At 37.0% G+C, this 19474-nt stretch overlaps 1 protein-coding gene across 1 annotated transcript; it reads left to right on the top strand.

Moving 5' to 3' along the window:
* Positions 1–7551: 7551 nt before the first annotated feature.
* On the top strand, positions 7552–7939 carry LOC150086424 (anaphase-promoting complex subunit 13). Its single transcript, XM_090371375.1, has one exon. The coding sequence runs from the start codon at positions 7637–7639 to the stop codon at positions 7862–7864; it is 228 nt and encodes a 75-aa protein (XP_090227501.1). The 5' UTR covers positions 7552–7636; the 3' UTR covers positions 7865–7939.
* The last annotated feature ends 11535 nt before the right edge of the window (positions 7940–19474 follow it).

Raw genomic sequence — 19474 nt, forward strand, 5'->3', positions numbered from 1 at the left:
TGATATTGATGAAGGTATATCAGGCTTAATGTCGAAGTTTGCAGATGACACAAAGGTTGGCAGGGTTGTTAATGACAGTAATGGCAGTGTGCTACTGCAACAGGATCTAGATAATTTGGGCAGATGGGCTAAGAAGTGGCAACTGAAGTTTAACCTTGACAAATGCAAAGTACTGCATATGGGTAGAAGTAACCCCACAGAAACGTACCAACTGTGTGGTACTACACTTAAGGTGGAAGAAAATGAAAAAGATCTGGGAGTAATTGTGCAGTCAGATATGAAGTTTTCTGAGCAATGCAGCCAGGCTGCTAGGGCAGGTCATGGGGTTTTGTCAATGATATATAGGAATTTTGCTAGCAGGGAAAAGGAGGTGATTGTCCCTCTGTATAAGGCAATGGTCAGGCCACGCCTTGAGTACTGCGTACAGGTCTGGAGGCCTCATTTTAGGAAGGATGTAGATTTGCTTGAACGTGTACAGAGAAGAGCAACACGATTGGTGAGGGGAATGAAGCGATCCTCTTACCAAGAGAGGCTTAAGTTCTGCAAATTGCAGTGGCTGGAGACTAGGCACCTGCGCGGTGATCTGATTGAGGTCTATAAGGCCTTGAATGGGTTGAGCACGCTGAATTCTGATGGGATCCTTCCACTTGTTCAGATTACGAACCTACGGGGACATAAGTTCAAATTAAGAAAGGACAGATGTAGAATAGATGTGCGGAAATTTGCCTTTAGCCAGCGGGTGGTTAATTGCTGGAACAAACTTCCATCTGTCGTTGTGGAAGTTGATAGGTTAAATAAATTTAAGGAGGAACTGGACAGGCATTTGGAGGGAATGGTGTGATTTTTTTTTTTTTTTTTTTTTTTTTGGTTGATGCTGCATAAGCTCATACACTTGCTTTCTTGCATCACGTGCCACTACTACTACTACTACTACATCTTTCAAAAATAAGGCCTTATACAAAGCTATAATTACCCCTTCGCACTGCAGCTGTTGATATCCTTTTGGAAAGTGAGTATATTGTTTGTATGGATTGACCTGCCCAATCCACCGATCTAAATTCCATTGAACACATATGGGAAGCTCTGGGGATATGCCTAGTGCACGTCCACACCCACCAGAAAATGTTCACCAGCTGAAGATGGCGCTGACAGAGGAATGGACGATGATGTTGCCGCAAGAACTTATCAACAACATTGTTCTACGTATGGACAGGGGGTGCAAAGCCTGCATTGACATTAGGGCTGGCCATATCTCTTACTGAGGACCACCTCTTCCCTTTGTTCATCTTTGGCAGTGATGCATCAATATCATGGCAGCCAATGCTATGTTGCCATTTTTGAATAAAGTCCCTCTGTACCGTTTTGTTTCCGTTGTTGTGTCAGTGTTGTTTCCTTCATCATTTCTGTACCTCACGAGGTTCCTTTGGTATGTTTTTCCCAAATCCAGGCCACTACTATGAGAAGCTACAGATGAAAACCTAACTGGTCCTTAAATATTTTGCACACCAGTGTATTACTATTACCAGAATAAATCTTGCTTCAATTTCTAGTCTCACATGCTTTGACCACACTTAAAGTCTTTTACCTCAATCACCTCTATGTTACATGGACAGTAAACTGAAGTGTGGTGGCTGCTCAAATCGAAAAATTTCTTTGCAACCGTTTTTTCTGAGTTAGTGGCTAAACACATATACACCCTGCTGAGAAGCCCACACATGAAGCAGATGATATTTACAAAGCTTTTCCATAAAATTCAAAGATTTCTGGTATAAAATTTTCCTCTTTCCTTCCTACAAACGTTTGTTCTCTTTGCTATTATTATTAGAGGTCATTTCGAATTTACATGTCCAAAATGAAATGTTCTGTAATAGCAGGGTTTCATCCATTAAATTAATGAGAGATTAAACCTTTGGCACTGTCACTTGTTTTAAAGTAGTTCAATATCAGAGAAACTTGTATTGAAATCAATTTTGTGGCAAATAGGCAATGTAAAGCCCCCTTGCCACGAGTCCACAAAAGCACGTGATTTCACAATATAGCCCTCCTAATTTACATAATTTCAATTTTATATTCATATAAAATTTAAATCATATACACTGAAATTTCATAGTGGAACAAGTAAATACATGGGCTGTGTTAGGATAACTAAGAGTAGAAACTGGTGCATGTATACTTGCATTTACACCAATGCTAGGAGTATAATTAATAAATTCGATGAGCTTGAAATTCTAGTCAAGACATCAAAGGCAGATATTGTTGGGACATGGTGTCACACAGACATCAGAAGTGTACAACTGAAATTTGGGAAGGACTATGTGTACAGAAAGGATAGACAGGACAGGAAGGGAGGAGGGGTTATGCTGTTAGTTAAGAAACACATAAAATCTAAGGAAGTGCATCCAATTGATATTGGTAGACAATGCAATGCTGAGTCAGTTTGGTGTGACATAAGCACTGGGAAAGGAAAAATGAGAGTACGTATGTGTTATAGGCCTAATGAATCTGATGAGCATAATGAGCAATTATGCAAAGAAATAGAGTGGGCCAGTAAATTAGAGTCTCTTATAATCGGGATTTTAATTTCCCGGATATTGACTGGAATTTGTGCGTTGGTCGCTCACAAACTAGCAAGGCTTTTGTGGATTTATTGGATGATTGTTTTCTACGGCAGCATGTTCAGGAGGCAACTAGAGGGAGTAATACGCTTGATCTGATTATCAGTAGTGATTATTCATGCATCAAGAATCTGCAGATAAAGGAAGCGCTAGGTGGGAGTGATCAAAGTGTGCTGAAGTGGGATTTACTCAAAGAGGTAACTATCATCAAGGGTAAAGGGAAGGGTTTTTGCTTTCGTAAAGGTGTCTACAGTGGTCTGACACAGCATTTAAATTCTATACAGTGGAACCAACTGATGATGTTACCAACAGCAAATTCAAAATGGGAAGCATTCAAAGAATTAATCTTGGAAGCCACTAGGCTTTTCATACCAACAAAGAAATATTGTTCAAGATTTAGGCCTAAATGGATGTCAGCTGAACTAATTAGACATGTGACAGAGAAGAAAAATGCAGGCGATACATATAAATTAACATGTGACACAGAAGCCTACGATAGATATAAGCCTAAATAGATGTTTAGATAAACAGATAACGAGAAATCTTTGGCAAAGGAAAACAGCAAAGAGTTCTTTACTTATGTAAACTCTAGAAGGAAGGGGATGAATCAGATTGGTCCACTTGATATCGATGGGTCAACCTTTCTGCTCAGGTAGCTAAGAAACTGAATGAATATTTTGCATCAACATTCACACATGAGGAGAGAGGAATGCCAGAGATGTATTCAACTCTGGCAGTAAGCGAGAAAACCTTGTAATAACTGAGAGTAAAGTGGAGGAGAAATTGTTGAAAATAAACACAAGAAAGGCACCTGGGGTGGATGGAATCTATCCAGTTATATTAAAGGAGGTGGCAAAGAAACAAGCAAACCCTTAGCCATAATTATGAGAGCTTCCCTGGACTCAGGAGAGATACCCATGGACTGGAGATGTGCAAATATAACCCCAATCAACAAAGGAGGATCAAAGGGAAACACAGGTATTTACAGACCCAGTTAGTTTAACTTCTGTTCCAGGGAAATTAATGGAGGCACTGGTTAAAGAAGCATTGCAGGATCATCTACACAAGAGTTCAGTTATAGCTCGGACACAGCATGGGTTTGTTAAGGGGAAGTCTTGTCTCACTAATTTGATTGGATACTATGATGTAGTCACAAAGGAACTGGATGCAAAGAATAACTTTGATATTCTATACTTGTATCTTAGAAAAGCCTTTGATACTGTCGCACATGGAAGACTGCTGCACAAATTGGAGCAATGTGGCATTGGAGGCAAATTGCTGCTATAGATAAAGGGGTGGTTGAGTAGGAGAAAACAGAGAGTGGTAATCAATGGACATTGCTCTTCGTGGACCACAGTAATTAGTGGAGTCCCTCAGGGTTCAGCATTGGGTCCATTGTTGTTTTCTGTATTTTTAAATAATATTGATGATGCTATATCATGCTTAATGTCCAAGTTTGCAGACGATACGAAGGTTGGCAGGGTTGCTAATGACACTAATGACAGTACACTGCTGCAACAGGATCTACAAAAGTTAAGCAGATGGGCTGAGAGGTGGCAAAAGGACATTGACAAATGTAAAGTACTACATACGGGAAGCAGTAATCCCAGAGTAACGTATCAACTCTGTGGTACCACATTGACAGTGGTAGAGAATGAAAAGGACCTGGGGGTAATTGTGCAGGTAGATATGAAGTTTTCTGAGCAGTGCCGACGGTCTGCAAGAGTAGCCCGTGATGTCTTGTCAATGATATACAGAAAATATTTTAGTAGGGATAAGGAGGTGATTATTCCCTTGTATAACGCAATGGTCAGACCACACCTTGGGTACTGTATACAGGTCTGGAGGCCTCATTTTAAGAAGGATGTAGCACTGTTGAGATGAGTACAGAGAAGGGCAACAAGATTAGTGAATGGCACAAAGGGCTGCTCTTACAAAGAAAGGTTTAAGTTTTGCAAATTACAGTGTCTGGAGACTAGGCACCTGCGAGTTGATCTGATTGAGGTGTATAAAGTCTTGAATGGTTTGAGCATGCTCAATGCTGATGGGATTCTTCCTCTTGCTCAGAATAATCACCTGAGAGGGCATAAATTCAAATTGAGGAAAGACTGTTGTAGGATAGATGTGCCGAAGTTTGCCTTTAGCCAGCGAGTGGTTGATTGCTGGAAGAAACTTCCATCTGTCGTTGTAGAAGTTGATAGCTTAAATAGATTCAAGGCAGAACTTGAGAAACATTTGGAGGGAGTGGGTGGGTGAAATAAGGGTGGTTTTTTTTTTTTTTTTTTTCCGTGGCTGATGCTATATAAGCTTGCTTTCTTGCATCATGTGCCTTTGCTAATGCTAATGCTAACTGCAGCTCATAGAATTGCAATTTCCTTCTAAGTTTAATGTTGTAGAAACATAAATTGGAAATATTTTAAAGAAAAAAAAAACAAACGGAAAGCTGACACCGCAGACGTGGACTGTTTTATATATTTTCTTCTTGAAGTCTCAAAAATCCACCAATTAACAGGTACTTATATATAATGGACACTGCAGAGCCCCCCCCCCCTCCATGGTATCCGTTGACCAAAGGTCCCACTGTATTTCGGTATAAACAATACTAACAAGATATCATTAAGTGGTCAGGTCGTAATCCTGACCTCGAATTTTGCACATTTTTAATGATGTACAAAATTCAGTTGCCTCTGCCAACTGAAAGTGTCTAAAAAAGAGAATTTTTTTAAAAATATTCAGTAACATAAGTACAGCTGCAGTATTTTCGTTTCCTCTGATCAGATTCGGCATAATCGGACGATTAACGCCTCCATTATATCGAAATTTTCTAGTTTCCTACATACAAATAGAGATATTTGACTATCTCTATTTGTATGTAGCGATGCATTTTTTCTTGTTTCTCCTGTTTTGTTCTTGACTGTATGTTTTTATGTCGTCCGTACATAGTTTTTATTTCTTACTTTTATATTTATATATATATATATATATATTTTTTTTTTTTATTTTTTATTTTTTTTATTATTACATGCTGTTTGCATTACCAGCCGAAATTTTTACATTATTAACCAGCATGGATGGTCAGGATATAAGGTTTCGATCACAGTTACTTAAATAAAATTAATCTGTGATCTGTGGGGGTTCGGTGCCCTCGTGGTTAGCACAGTTTGCAGAATCGCTGTCCTCCCCAAAAAGACCTGAGTTCGAGTCCCGTCGATGATGTGAAGAGTTTTTATGGGCCTTTTTCACAACGTGGCTGTTAGTCGGTCTCAGGCGAGGGTTTTTTCATGCTGAAAACTCTGGTTTTTTCCAGCAAACAGAAAATCGACCAGAGAACACATGAAATTTACAAACAGTATAGAAGGAACAATATGGCCTTAGTTGCCGATGCGCCTAAAATCCTATTACAAGATTAGTGTGGTTCGACATGAGTCACATAACCGATTCAATTTACAGGTAGTTCTCGACTTTACGAGTTAATTCGTTTATAGCTCTCGCTCGTAAAGGGAAAACTCGTAAAGCGGGAATTAAATCCCATAGATATAATGTTAAAAATATGGGTTTCGTTCTCAACAATGAAATTAGTTAGCTAATTAGTTTATGTTTAAACAATGATTGCTTATCGAAAGAAATGAATACGTTGCCTGTAAAATCAAGCAAATTATAAGAATAAAGAAATTATTTATGACTTACAAATTTTAAAGAATGGTTATTCTTCATCATCGACTAAATGCACGCTCGTTGATCACTTATTATTGGCTCGGCACTCGTTGGTTTGTTGCACAAGGAGTCGTCTTCTTCAGAAATGCTTCAAGAGACGTTTGTTTCCAAGATAATCTTCTATTTTCTTTATAAATTTCAATAGATGCATAAGCATTTTTTAACGGAACGCATCACAAATTGCAAATAACACGATTTGCGCGGAGTAACAAGTTTACGAAGTTTAAAAAAAAAAAAGGAATGAAGAGAAGATTCTGAAAATTTATGTTTTTTATACGAGTGAAGATTTCAGTAAATAGGAAACACATTTCACCATAATAACCTTAAAACCCACACAATTCCAGCTATCGGTATTTTCACAAATTCAATAACATCCAGTTTACTACCCATTTATAATTGCTTGCAGTAACAGAAAAGCCCAATAAACCGGAAAGTGCAAATTGTTTTTATTGTTTTATGGTTGTGACTTCCAGAAATGTGTTTTAGAAAAATGTCACAAAGGCACTCAAAACTTGTTCTTATAACAGAACATATGATAACGATGAAAGTGTACTGCATTTTAATGATTTGAATTCGTAACTAATACAACTTACACTATAAAAACGACCTTTTAGAGAGTTATATAGCAAAATTTTCAACTTCCGAGGTCGTGGAACGAATTTCCAAAAAACAATGTGTTATAACCCCATGGGCTCACATCTGGTGAGTATAGGTTTGCACACCCAGGGTCCTAAGCTGGATATCATCATTCTTCTCTTTCTTGGTGATTCCTTTCTACTTCTCTCTCTCAAGGTAACTGGGAATTTTTTTTTTTTTTGGCTGGTGCAGCATAAGCCTCAGGCTTCCTTGCACCATATAGTTATAATAATAATAATAATAATAATAATAATAATAATAATAATAATAATAGGGTTCACATTGCGATATTTTCACGGGTAACGGATTAATATTGTAAAGCTGGGTACACTGTATTGTATAGCTACGCGCGTGGTTTGAAATGCGGTATTTATGAATGTTTAACATTCATTTTTTGCAATTAATGTTCATATTTTCGATTTTGTTGATACTTGAAAAAAAAAAAAAAAAAAAAACTCGTAAACCCGAGAACTCGCAAAGCGAAAACACGTAAAGAGAGAACTGCCTGTACTTGTTGACAAACTTAAATTTGCAGTTTTACCTTCTTCCCGTAGTGAAAATAGTGGCGCTGAGATCGTATAAGCAATAAGCGTTGATTGCTACTTTTGGACATTTGTTTTTAGCTGCTTTTTTGTGTATTTTATTTATTGATTTCGTATTCCTATAAGATAATGGATAGCTGTGTTCGAATAGAAGGAAGGCTTATTGACATCGTCGACAGAAAATGGAAAGAAGAGAAGTTACCGTTTGATATGATTGATATTCCATTAACTGAACTTCCAGATTTGGAACCGGATAATGGCAATCCCTTAGAAACTCTGAAAGAGCAAGAACAGAAATGGACGGATTTAGCACTGAACAGAATTCCTGGCCACTCACCAGCTGCTACTTCTGGATAAATCTGCAGAAATACTTGTCATATGTTACTACCCAATTTTTTTTGTTTCTCATTATTAAATTGCCTGCACAACCATTTTTTTCCTGTACCTTAGGTGTGCTGTATATTTGTAAGATGTAATTTATATAATCTGCATAATATTCACTTTCTGTTCTCTTTTCATTATTGTGCAGGAATTGTAATTAAAAAAAAAAAAGTTAGTAATTTACCGTAGTCTACAAAATTATATAGGCGTTGCAGATTAAATATAAGTGGAACAGCAGTAATTATCGCTAAAAAACATTTTGCTTCGCAGCCCCCTGTTCCTTAATCTTAATGAAAATTGAAATTAGCGTTGCCAGTTTCCTATAAAATCTAATACATTAAATTCATGTGCTACAAACTAAAAATGATGTGGAAACCTTTACATGTTACACAGAGACACTTGTTTCTTGTAGGCATGTAAAGAATGGGATAAACTACTCAGAAACCTTACCCAAGTTAAAATTTATCATTAAAAAAAAAAAAAAATGAAGGGGTGAAATGGGTTTTTTTTATTTATTTATTATTTTTTTTTTTGGCTCATGCATAATCTTGCTTTCTTGCATCGTATGCCTCTACTAATGCTAATGCTATATTTTTGGTATTTAACTTTGTCATTAAACATTCCCTTGGCAACAAGTTTGGAAATATAGTGCATAGGCGGTATAGTGTTACACTCACTTGATGTTAATGGAGAATAACTTATATGCATTTTTCCACTAGAGCAGAGGTTTCCAAAGTGTAGGGCAGGCCCCACTGGAGGAATGCGCCTCAATTTTTGTGGGTAATCTTTTTATGAAGCACTTTTTTAACAAAATATGGTGTGCACAAACTATCCCACTAATCTAAGTATTAAGTGTGTTTCATTTTAGTCTTTGAAACCAATGTTATTGAAGTATATATTAATTTATAAAAGTATGTATACTCATAGGTGAAATGCCAATACCAACGGTTCATTTTATATTCCGACTCTCTCAGCGTGTTACAGGCTTTAATAAGTGTGAGATATAATTCTCATCCAGTTCTGCCTTGCATTCAGCAGAAGATTCACTTCCTCCGTGAACGTGAATATGATATCCGCTTCTGCTGGATTCCCAGCCACATTGGGATTAGGGGAAATGATTTGGCTGACACCGCAGCCAAATCAGCAATTCCCAATAATAATCGGTGCCTATCAGTCCCCTATACAGACTACAAGCAAATAATACACCAAAAGATACATTCCCAATGGCAGGATTCGTGGAATAGACAGACTGGGAATAAACTATATCGTATAAAGCCTGTAATTGAACCATGGCAGTCTAGTCTGCGCAGGAATTGTAAGGAAGAAGTTGTTCTTGCCCGGACCCGCATAGGACATAGTCATTTGACTCATTCGTATTTGCTGAGGGCTGTTGACCCTCCTATGTGTGAGTCCTGTGGCACAATTTTAACAATCAGACACATTTTAGTTGACTGTCCAGATTTTAGCAATATCCATTTTACTGCTTTTAATCATTTGACTGAGCCGTATACACTCAGTCAGATTTTATCTGACAATGACCATGTGTCTGCTATTTTTAGCTTTTATAAATAAATAAAGGTTTTTACTTGTATTTAATATTTACTTGTTATTGTTATTTCTTTATTGATTTATCTTTTTGCATTCTATACCTTTGTTATTTTATATTTTGACATGGTGACCTAAGTAATTAGGTCAGTGAAACAAAAATTTTTATATATCACCTGGTTGTGGCGCATTATAGCCTTAGCTGCTAATGTGCCAATAAAACCCAAGAACCAGCCAACCAACCAACCAACTCATAGGTGAATTTGTATCAAATCTTTTTATTTGCCCTTGTTCTGAAAGATTGGGAGGGTATACACAAAATTTATGAAATATGTAAGGGGTACAAGGTGTAAAAGTTTGGGAACCTCTTACAGCAGAGCAAGTTATATCATTTTTGAAAGGTACACTATTTTCACTTATATGCAAATGAAAATAGTGTAATCAGAATTTATATTGCATATCAAAAAAAAAAAAAAAAAAATTGCAATATGCAACGATGATTTCTTTAGCAGGTTAACATTTTCCAAGTGGCACGTTGCCCTACTGTACATTGGAACAACACTACTGTATATTGCCTGACTGAATGCAAGTTACAAAGCTTGAAAACTAGGCTTTTCATGGGCATTTGATTGAAGTGTAGTTGAGGAGAAAGGAAGCAAACAGATTGAACAATGGTGGAATTTTCACATTGAATTGTGGCACAAACACCAGGGAAATCGTAAATATAAGCTATTGGGAAAACTACTAAACTAGACGCAAGAAAATGTTTAGCCAGTGTTGACCACTGGAATAAACTGCCTTCCTGAGTGATTGAAGTTGATAGTATCGTGAAATTTAAGGGACAGCTGAATCAGTACCTTCTGCCAGTGAAAAGAATATGTATGATATGAGAGATAAAAGTTGTACAGACTTGTTTTTTCCTTCTTAATATAACAAAAGCTTAGCTTCTTTGCCCTTTTATTAACATTATTGTATATATATTTTTAGTTTTGACTGAATATGAAATGGCCTTCACAGACCAGTCCATATTCAACCAAAAATTCTGACTATAAAAGTATTAGTAAAGGCCAAAAGATGCAAGGAAGCTAGGCTTTCTCCCCTCAAAAACAAAATTCATCTATACCTTTATCCTTCTCATCATACTTTTCTTGCTGATAGCAAAAATTTTCTGTAATAGATGTGTGCATTGTTTGAAAACTAACTGTAAAGAACTTGTGCTCTCCATTTACTTGACTGAAATATAGCCCCTTTCTATTTTATGAACAATTGCTTTTAAGGATCCGGAAATAATTTAGAATCAAAACCTTTCATTTGATATATGCCAACACAAAGTAGCCCTGAAAATTCAAGTACTATATTTAGAGCAGTCCAGAGGCATATCACTTTGTAAAAAACTTGGATAAATTAATTTGATGATTCCATTGAACAATTTTGGAGATAGAGCTTGTTAATTTTTTTTATCGTTTTGAAATGCATTTTTGACAAAACTTAACAAAAAGAATTGCTGAATCACTGTCAGGTACTAGCATTAGTAGAGGCATATGATGCAAGAAAGCAAGCTTATGCAACATCAGCCAAAAAAAAAAAACAAAAACACTTCCACTTCACCCCTCCGTTCGTTCGAAATACCTGTCCAGCTGAGCCTTAAATTTATTTAGGCTATCAACTTCCACAACAAGGGATGGAAGTCTGTTCCACCAACCAACTACCCGCTGGCTAAAGGCAAATGTCCACACATCTATCCTACATCTGTCTTTTCTCAATCTGAATTTATGACCTCTCAGGTGATTATTCTGAACAAGAGGAAGAATCCCATCGGCATTGAGCATGCTCAAACCATTCAAGGCTTTATACACCTCTATCAGATCACCTCGCCGGTGCCTAGTCTCCAGACACTGTAATTTGTAGAACTTAAGCCATTCTTTGTAAGCGCAACCCTTTGTTCCATTCACTAATCTTGTTGCATTTCTCTGTACTAATTCCAGCAGCTCTACATCCTTCTTGAAATGAGGTCTCCATACCTGTATACAGTACTCAAGGTGTGGCCTGACTTGTGGCCAAGCTGTTATGCCTTCATACAAGGAATAATCACCTCCTTATCCCTGCTAGAAAAATTCCTGTATATCATTGACAAGACACCATGAGTTACTCTTGCAGCTCGTCTGCACTGCTCAGAGAACTTCATGTCTGCCTGCACAATTACCCCCAGGTCCTTTTCATTCTCTACCACTGTCGGTGTAGTACCACAGAGTTGATACGTTGCCCTGGGCAACGTATCAACGTATGTGATACGTAACAACTAAACACTTTTGGATCCAAATATAGCCATGACCTTCCCCTGGATGAAAAGATGCCACTTAATCAGGAGAATATGAATAATACCTATGGATGTAGTGATCTAGTAATTCTTATCTAAGTATATCTTGAAGTAATGATGTGAAAAAAATGAGAAATGTATAACTATGAATGTGAAAAAGATGAGAAATGTATGACTATGAACGTCATGTACCTTTGTGAACTATACATAAAATTGCATAAAAGGCCTACAGATGAAAATTTCACCCTTTCCCTTCCCTCCAGTCAAATCAGAATCCAGAACATAGCAGGAAATGAAGGAGGAGCTCTTGCAGTGAAAGAACCATGTGCTTCAACTTCAGTCTTTTCAAGTGATTATATACTGATTATAAATCTATCATCGAGCATATTTTAATAGTTGGCCACTGATCTGGAGAGATTACCTAGGGAAAAAACTTTACCAGATAAAGCCAGATCCAAAACTGTGTCTCTCTAGCTTCCGACAAAGCAGGAGGCAGGGAGGAAGTAATATTATTGAGACTAAGGATTGAGCTTACAGCTCACTCACCTGAACCTCATAATCAATGCAGTGCTCCCCAATGCACATCTTACCATATACAACTGACAGTTCATTTGTTAAAGACTGTCCAACTGTTGCTCAAGTACATTTCATCACTTAAAGATGTCCAGCTGTCACTGGCATTATTTCACATTCTTGCAAAAATATGGGAGAATGTTTTACTTACCTAGATCAGACTGGACTATATCATAAAATATTAAAATTATAATATAGTTGCATCCTTCTTAGGTAGTCACAATTTGGCCCTGGCAGCCTGTGTCATTAACAATACCACCACACCCCATTCATAAAAACAGGCTTAAGTGGTATTTTTCTCTTATTTCTAAGTAAAAGAATGAATATGATAGACTTTCTTTTACAGGACAGTATGTAGCAAGGAGATACCATCTGGATGGGTGTCGGTAGTGGAGACATGTTGGAAAAATGGAGATGTAGTTACTAGATTCCTCGTTGCATCTGAAAGTGTCATCTCAAGGCTATAAAAATAATTCTAGGAGACAGGAATAATGCTTGACTGAACCAAGCAAAATGAAATAATGCTGCTTATTCTTTACATTCATTGGGTTCCAGGCAGACAGACAATCAGTAGAGAATACAGCTTTATTTCAAAGGAAATTTTTTAAGCTACTCCATGAAAGCAGCAGCCAGACCCATTACAGCATCTGTTGATTCTGTAAAATGGAATATCCTGCCACAAAGCCTGTGTGATGGTTGAGCTGTTGCAAGAATACAGCTGAGATTTTACCCCAACCTGCCTACAGTCCACTTCTCATTCTCCCCGGATTTATTTGTTTGGATTAATCCTTGAGGGTGCAGGTGATATTTTCTACCCTAGAGGATTACTAGGGCCAACACGTGTACTCACAATAAAATGCACATCAATGCTGTTGTCTTGAAACTAGCATAGACAAATAGTTATTGAAATACCAAATGCAAGGCCCACTAATAAACAAAGGAATGCCAATTAGACAGCCATGCCAGCATATGACCACAAATGCCATTCTTCATGTGGCCATTGTGGTGTGTTTTTTTTTTTTTTTTGTCACCTCCATCACTGAAGAGCCAGGTGTAACAGAAAGACTTGAACTAAAAACTGTTAAATCCCTCTAAAATTAGTGAGTGCAACCATTTGATTCTGAGTAGAACTAAAATCTCAACTAACATTGAAAAAAAAAGCTGGGGCGAGGGAGATTGAACTTGATTGGAAACAAAAAACCCAAACTAAAAAAAAAATAAATAAAAATAACCACCACCATTACAGAAAAAAATACCATAAACCCCATATACTACAATAACAAACCAACAAGTCATTCTTAATGATGCCAGAATAAAATTATGGAATACCAAGTTTATCTCAAATGAAAATAAACCTAATCATAATGAAAACACTAATAGCTATTGTCAGAGAAATGGAAAATATATTTTGTAAAAAGGATAGGTAGAGAGGCAAAAGTTGATAACATAGCACAGTTTTCATCATTTAAGGGCACAAAATGCAATATTTTTGAATGCATTGCTGATAATGATATAAATCTTAGGATTTATTTAACAATACAGGGCAATGTTTAGAAAAAGTTGCGATTTAGGATTAAACTTGAAAGCATCTCAATTTTGCCCAAACACTATAGAAGGGAGTATGGATAAGCACCTTAGTAATCAGTTTGGCCCTGGAAAGACTACAAGACCCAAGAGGTAGAATTTTTCCCAGCATGGGAAAATTTTTACCCCATCACAGAGAAACTACTTAAATAGAATAGGGTGAAAGGATTGGATCTGAATTTGGTGATTCTTGTGCTGCTTCTAATAGGATGTACATCTTCTGGAAAGTGGTGTTGGGGATAACAAGGCTTGCTGGGGGTCTTCGTGGGACAAGTAAATATATGGGCTATGGGGCTACTAAGAGCAAAATCAAGTGTATGTAATTTGCACATACACTAATGCTAGAAGTATAGTAAACGAATTTAATGAATTTGAATAGTCATCAAAGAGTTATTGTAAAGCTATCGGAGACATGGTGCCACTCAGGCATAAGTGATGTGGAATTTAAATAATGTGAATACAATGTGTACAGTTAATGACAATTTTTTATTTATTATGTATGGGTCACCCCAGCCAAACTATACACAATACTGTTCTGATAAAAGCCAGTCAGTGTAGTAGCATACTTTGTCCTGTAGTGTTTTTAATGTCCAGGAGTTAATCTCTTGGCTAAGCAGCACATAGAATCTATGTAGGGTAGTGCACCAAGGTCAGTGTGGGTGAGCAATGCAATCTTGAGTCAGTTTGGCATAACAAGTGCTGAAAACAAAAATGACAGGAGTATGTTACAGACCATATAACAATGATAAATAAATAGAGTGAGCCAGTAAATCAATCTTATAAGGGGTATTTTAACCTTTTCAGATATTGACTGGCACTTGTGGGTTGATCACTCACACGATAGCAAGGCTTTTCTCAGTTTTTTGAATTTTAGATGACTTTTCTACACCAGCATGTTAGCAAAGCAAGGACAGAAAGCAATACTCTTGATCTGATTATCAGCCATGACTCCTCATGCATTAAGAATATCCAAGTAAAGGAGCCATTTGGTAGCAGTGATCATAATGTACTGATGTGGAATATCCAAGTAAAGGAGCCATTTGGTAGCAGTGATCATAATGTACTGATGTGGAAGCTACTTAAAGATATAACTGTCAAGTGTATAGGGAAGAGATTTTGCTTTCATAAAGGAAACTACTACATTGTAAACAGTTTAAATTCCATTCAGTGGGGCTGACTAGAAGTGACCAGGATGTTGACAGTCAGAGAGAAGAAAAATTCACTAGATGCATGAGTTATCAAGTGATACAGAAACCAACAGTGGTATGAGGTCTCTGACAAAGAAAAGCAGCAGACTACTTATGTAAATGTTAGAAGTGATGAATCACATTGGTCCAGGGCTGTGCAAAGGTACTTGGGGGCATGGATGCAAAAGGAGTTAAGGAGCCTCTTTTATTTATGTCGAGGCTTTGATGCCTCCCTCAATTGGAGGGCCCTGGTGCGGCACATCCAATACACTCCCCATTTGCACAGCCCTGCATTGGTCCACTAGATATGAAGGGAATAACTTGATCATCCTGCTCAGGTTGCTGACAAACTGAATAGATATTTTGCATCTACATTGATACACAAGTAATTTTTTAGTGATGAGATACTAGAAATATATCAAATTCTAACAGGGAGCTAAGTTATTTCTTGATAACTGAGAAGAAAGTGGAAAGCATTGTGCCGGATGCAAAATGGTTGCCTTTTGGAGTTTTCTTCAGATATGGAAACTAGAAGAAATCACATGGGGCTAAGTTCAGTGAATAAGGGGGATGTAGCAGAACCTCAACACCTATGGCAGTGATCATTGCCTGCACAATATTAGTCATATGGGGCCTGGCATTATACATCTCATACATCTGTTTCTGATGCATTTAAACCCAGTTGAATACAATAAATCACATATCACTGTTCAACATACTTGCTTCAAAATGTTCGTCAGTGATACGTGGCTAAAAAACCTCTCTTCACACAACACTAGCTTGGCAAGTACTGGCATGCACACAGTCTGCTCGATAGCAATCAGGGAGAGCACCTCCAGTGGCAGTTATGGAAAATTCATGTGGTAATTTGTGGACTGGTGCAAGATTTTGCACCAGTCCACAAATTAAATGATCAACCCCTTGTATGAGGCAGGGACATATTTAAGTTTTTGGACTTGTAGATTGGGAAATGTAAGAAATTTTTTTTTTTGCTACATCAGATGTAGGGTAAACCTGGGAAAATAGTTAACATTTTGTGAGCATGTATCTTGTTTTTATCACCTTGTCTTGTTTCCTCATATTCTCAACCCTGAAAATAGTTTCCTGGTTTTTTTTTCCATATATTTTATTGGCATATTTATTGTTCTTTCCCTATTCTATAGGACCCCCATCTTTCCAAGTTCAGCTTTGCCAAATATGGTACTGTGCAGGAACATATCTCCACAGCTGATGAGGATTCTAGTTATGCATTCAGTAACATTAACATGAATAACCAAGTACATTTAGTTATTTTTAAAATCTTAAGAAATAAATTTTCAGTGAAGCACAATTAGCAAGACCTCCCTGTATTTTTTATTCATGGCTCAGTAAACTATATTGTGTTGAATCTCTTTGTTGAAAAAATGTGTTAGCAGATTTTGCCCCTTCTTTTTTGCATCATATGCCTCTTATCAAAATCTTATATAGCTTCAGCCAAAAAAAAAAAAACCAACACTTCCCATTTCAACCATTCATTCACTCCAAAAGTTTGTCCAGTTTCTTTCTTGAATTTATTTAAGTTATCTGCTGGATAAAGGCAAATTTCTGCACATGTATTCTACAACTGTCTTTTCTCAATTTGAGTGTATGTCCCCTCAGGTTCGTAATCTGGGCAAGAGGAAGAATCCCATCAGCATTGAGCCTGCTCAAACTATTCGTGGCCTTATACACCTCAATCAGATTACCTCGCAGATGCTGTCTCCAGACGCAATTTAGAGAACTTAGCCTTCCTTGGTAAGTGCACCCCTTTGTTCCCCTTCCTGTACTCTCATTCTAGCAACTATACATGCTTCTAAAATGAGGCCTCCAGACCTGGACACAGTACTCAAGGTGTGGCCTGACCATTGCCTTATACAAAGGATACTTTATAAGCTGGAACAGGTTGAAATCACAGGGAAAATCCTTAGATGGATAGCAGGATGGCTTTAGGGCAAGAGACAGAGAGTTGTGATAAATGGTCATTTCCTCAGATTTGGTTGATGCAAGAAGTGGGGTTTCCCAAGGATCAGTACTAGTACTGTTCTTTTTGATTTTCATAAATCACATCGATGAAGGGATAGAGGGCGTGATGTCTAAATTTGCAGATGATGTAAAGATTGATAGAATAGTTAATGATTGCCACATTTCAAAGGTTCAAGTGTAATGCCATATAATAATCAATTCTTTTAGCTATGGTCAGAAAAATGACAGCTATGCTTTAATCCAGCAAACTGTAAGGTATTGCACCTGGGGAACAGTAATCCCAAAATAACTTGTACACTTGGCAGAGTTGAAATAAAGCCAGTAGTGGAGGAAAAGGACTTGGGTATTATGATACGAAGTTCTCCGAGCATTGTAGACTGGTTGCATGGTGCCTTATCGATGATTTATCAAACAATCGCTAGTAGAGATAAGGACGTCATAATCCCATTATATAAGGCTATTGTTAGAACACACTTGGAATACTGTGTTCAAGTATGAAGACCGCACCTAAAGAAAGACATTGTTTTTCTTGAAAGTGTCCAAAAACAGATAACTCGCCTTGTGAGATCAGCAAAAGGGCATCCATATGAGGAAAAATTTCAAATATGTAGGTTGCAGAGCTTGGAAACTGGGCACCTTAGAGGAAACTTGATTGAGGTGTTTAAGGCTCTGAGAGGCATAAGCAAAATGAATAAGGATGAAATTTTCATGGTTATAAATTATTCTAGAACTAGGGGCCATAATTTCAAGTTACGGGGGACTTGTTTAGACTGGATTGCAGGAAGTTTTATTTTAGCCAGCGAGTTATAAATTACTGGAATAAGTTACCTACAAGGATAGCCAAGTACATTTAGTTATTTTTAAAATCTTAAGAAATAAATTTTCAGTGAAGCACAATTAGCAAGACCTCCCTGCATTTTTCATTAATGGCTCAGTAAACTGTATCATGTTGAAAAAATGTGGTAGAGGCTGACAGTCTCGGAAAATTCAAAGGTCAACTGGATAATTACCTAAGGGAGGAGGGAAATGCATAGGCTGTCCATTTCCTTTTCTTTTATTAATTTTTATTTTTTTTTAAATTTTATTATTATTATTAATTTGTTTTTATTCTTATTATTTTATGTATTTTTGGTTATTTTTATTTTTTTGGCTGGTGTAGCGTAAGCCATAGGCTCCCTTTCACCATGTGGCCATTACTAATAATCACCTCCTTATTCCTACTAGCCAAATTCCTTTGTATCATTTACAAGACCCTACAACTTGCTCTGGCAGCCTGCCTGCACTGCTCAAAAAACATATCTAACTGTACAATTACTCCGAGATATTTTTCATTTTCTACTACCCCAAGTGTAATATCACACAATGTTTGACTGGGGTTACTCCTACCCATGTGCAGTACTTTGCATTTGTCAATGTTAAACTTCAGTTGTCACTTCTCAGCCCATCTGCCCAACTTTTCTAGATCCTATTGCAGTAGCATACCGTCATTAACAACCTAGCCAACCTTTGTATCATCTGCAAACTTCGACATTAAGCCTGATAAACATCAATATCATTGATAAATATATAAAACAATGGGCCCAACACAGAACCCTGGGGGAATCCACTAGTAACCTTGGTCCATGAAGAGCAGCATCCATTGATTACCACTCTGTCTTCTCCCACTCAATCACCCTTTTATCCATTGTAGCAACTTGCCCTTTATGCCATACTGCTCTAATTTGTACAGTAGCCTTCCATGTGCAACAGTATCAAAAGCTTTCCTGAAATCCAAGTACAGTAAGTCCCTGACTTACGTAACTTTAGACACATAAATTTTTATTTTTTTTAGGATTGTAAAATTTAAAACAGTAAAAAAAAAAAAAAAAAAAAAAATCAATAAGGATGAACATGACACACAAATGAGATACGAAGTAACAAGCTTAAAAAATAGGAATGAAGAGAAGATTCTGAAATTTTTTTTTATATAAATGAAGATTTGAGTGAAGGGGACACACATTTCATAATAATAACGTAAAAACCCACAGAATTCCAACTATCGGTAAATGCAATAAGATCGAGTTTACTACCCGCTTATAATAAATTGCACTAACAGAAAAGCCCAATAAACTGGAAAACACAAATTTTCTTTGTTCTTTGGTAGTGATCTCCAGAAATGTGAGCTTGTGTGAGGTGATAGTGTGTTTCCACCTTAACCCTTTTAGAGAAAATTTCATTTTGACTATTCTCATGGTGCTAACTAAGAGAATAAGTGGCAGCGATACTAGTAAATCTACCAAGAAAAGGAAAGCAATCGATTTGGACCAGAAAATTAAAATAAGGATGTATGAAAATGTTCAAATATTAACAAATATCGTGCGGAATTTAGATCTGTCAGTG

This window comes from Mastigoproctus giganteus, chromosome 4, assembly GCF_048544385.1.
Source record: "Mastigoproctus giganteus isolate SK-2022 chromosome 4, ASM4854438v1, whole genome shotgun sequence".
NCBI classification, from domain to species: domain Eukaryota; kingdom Metazoa; phylum Arthropoda; class Arachnida; order Uropygi; family Thelyphonidae; genus Mastigoproctus; species Mastigoproctus giganteus.

Excerpts from the sequence above, each read along its gene's own strand:
- LOC150086424 (XM_090371375.1), top strand. The coding sequence starts at position 7,637 with ATGGATAGCTGTGTTCGAATAGAAGGAAGGCTTATTGACATCGTCGAC.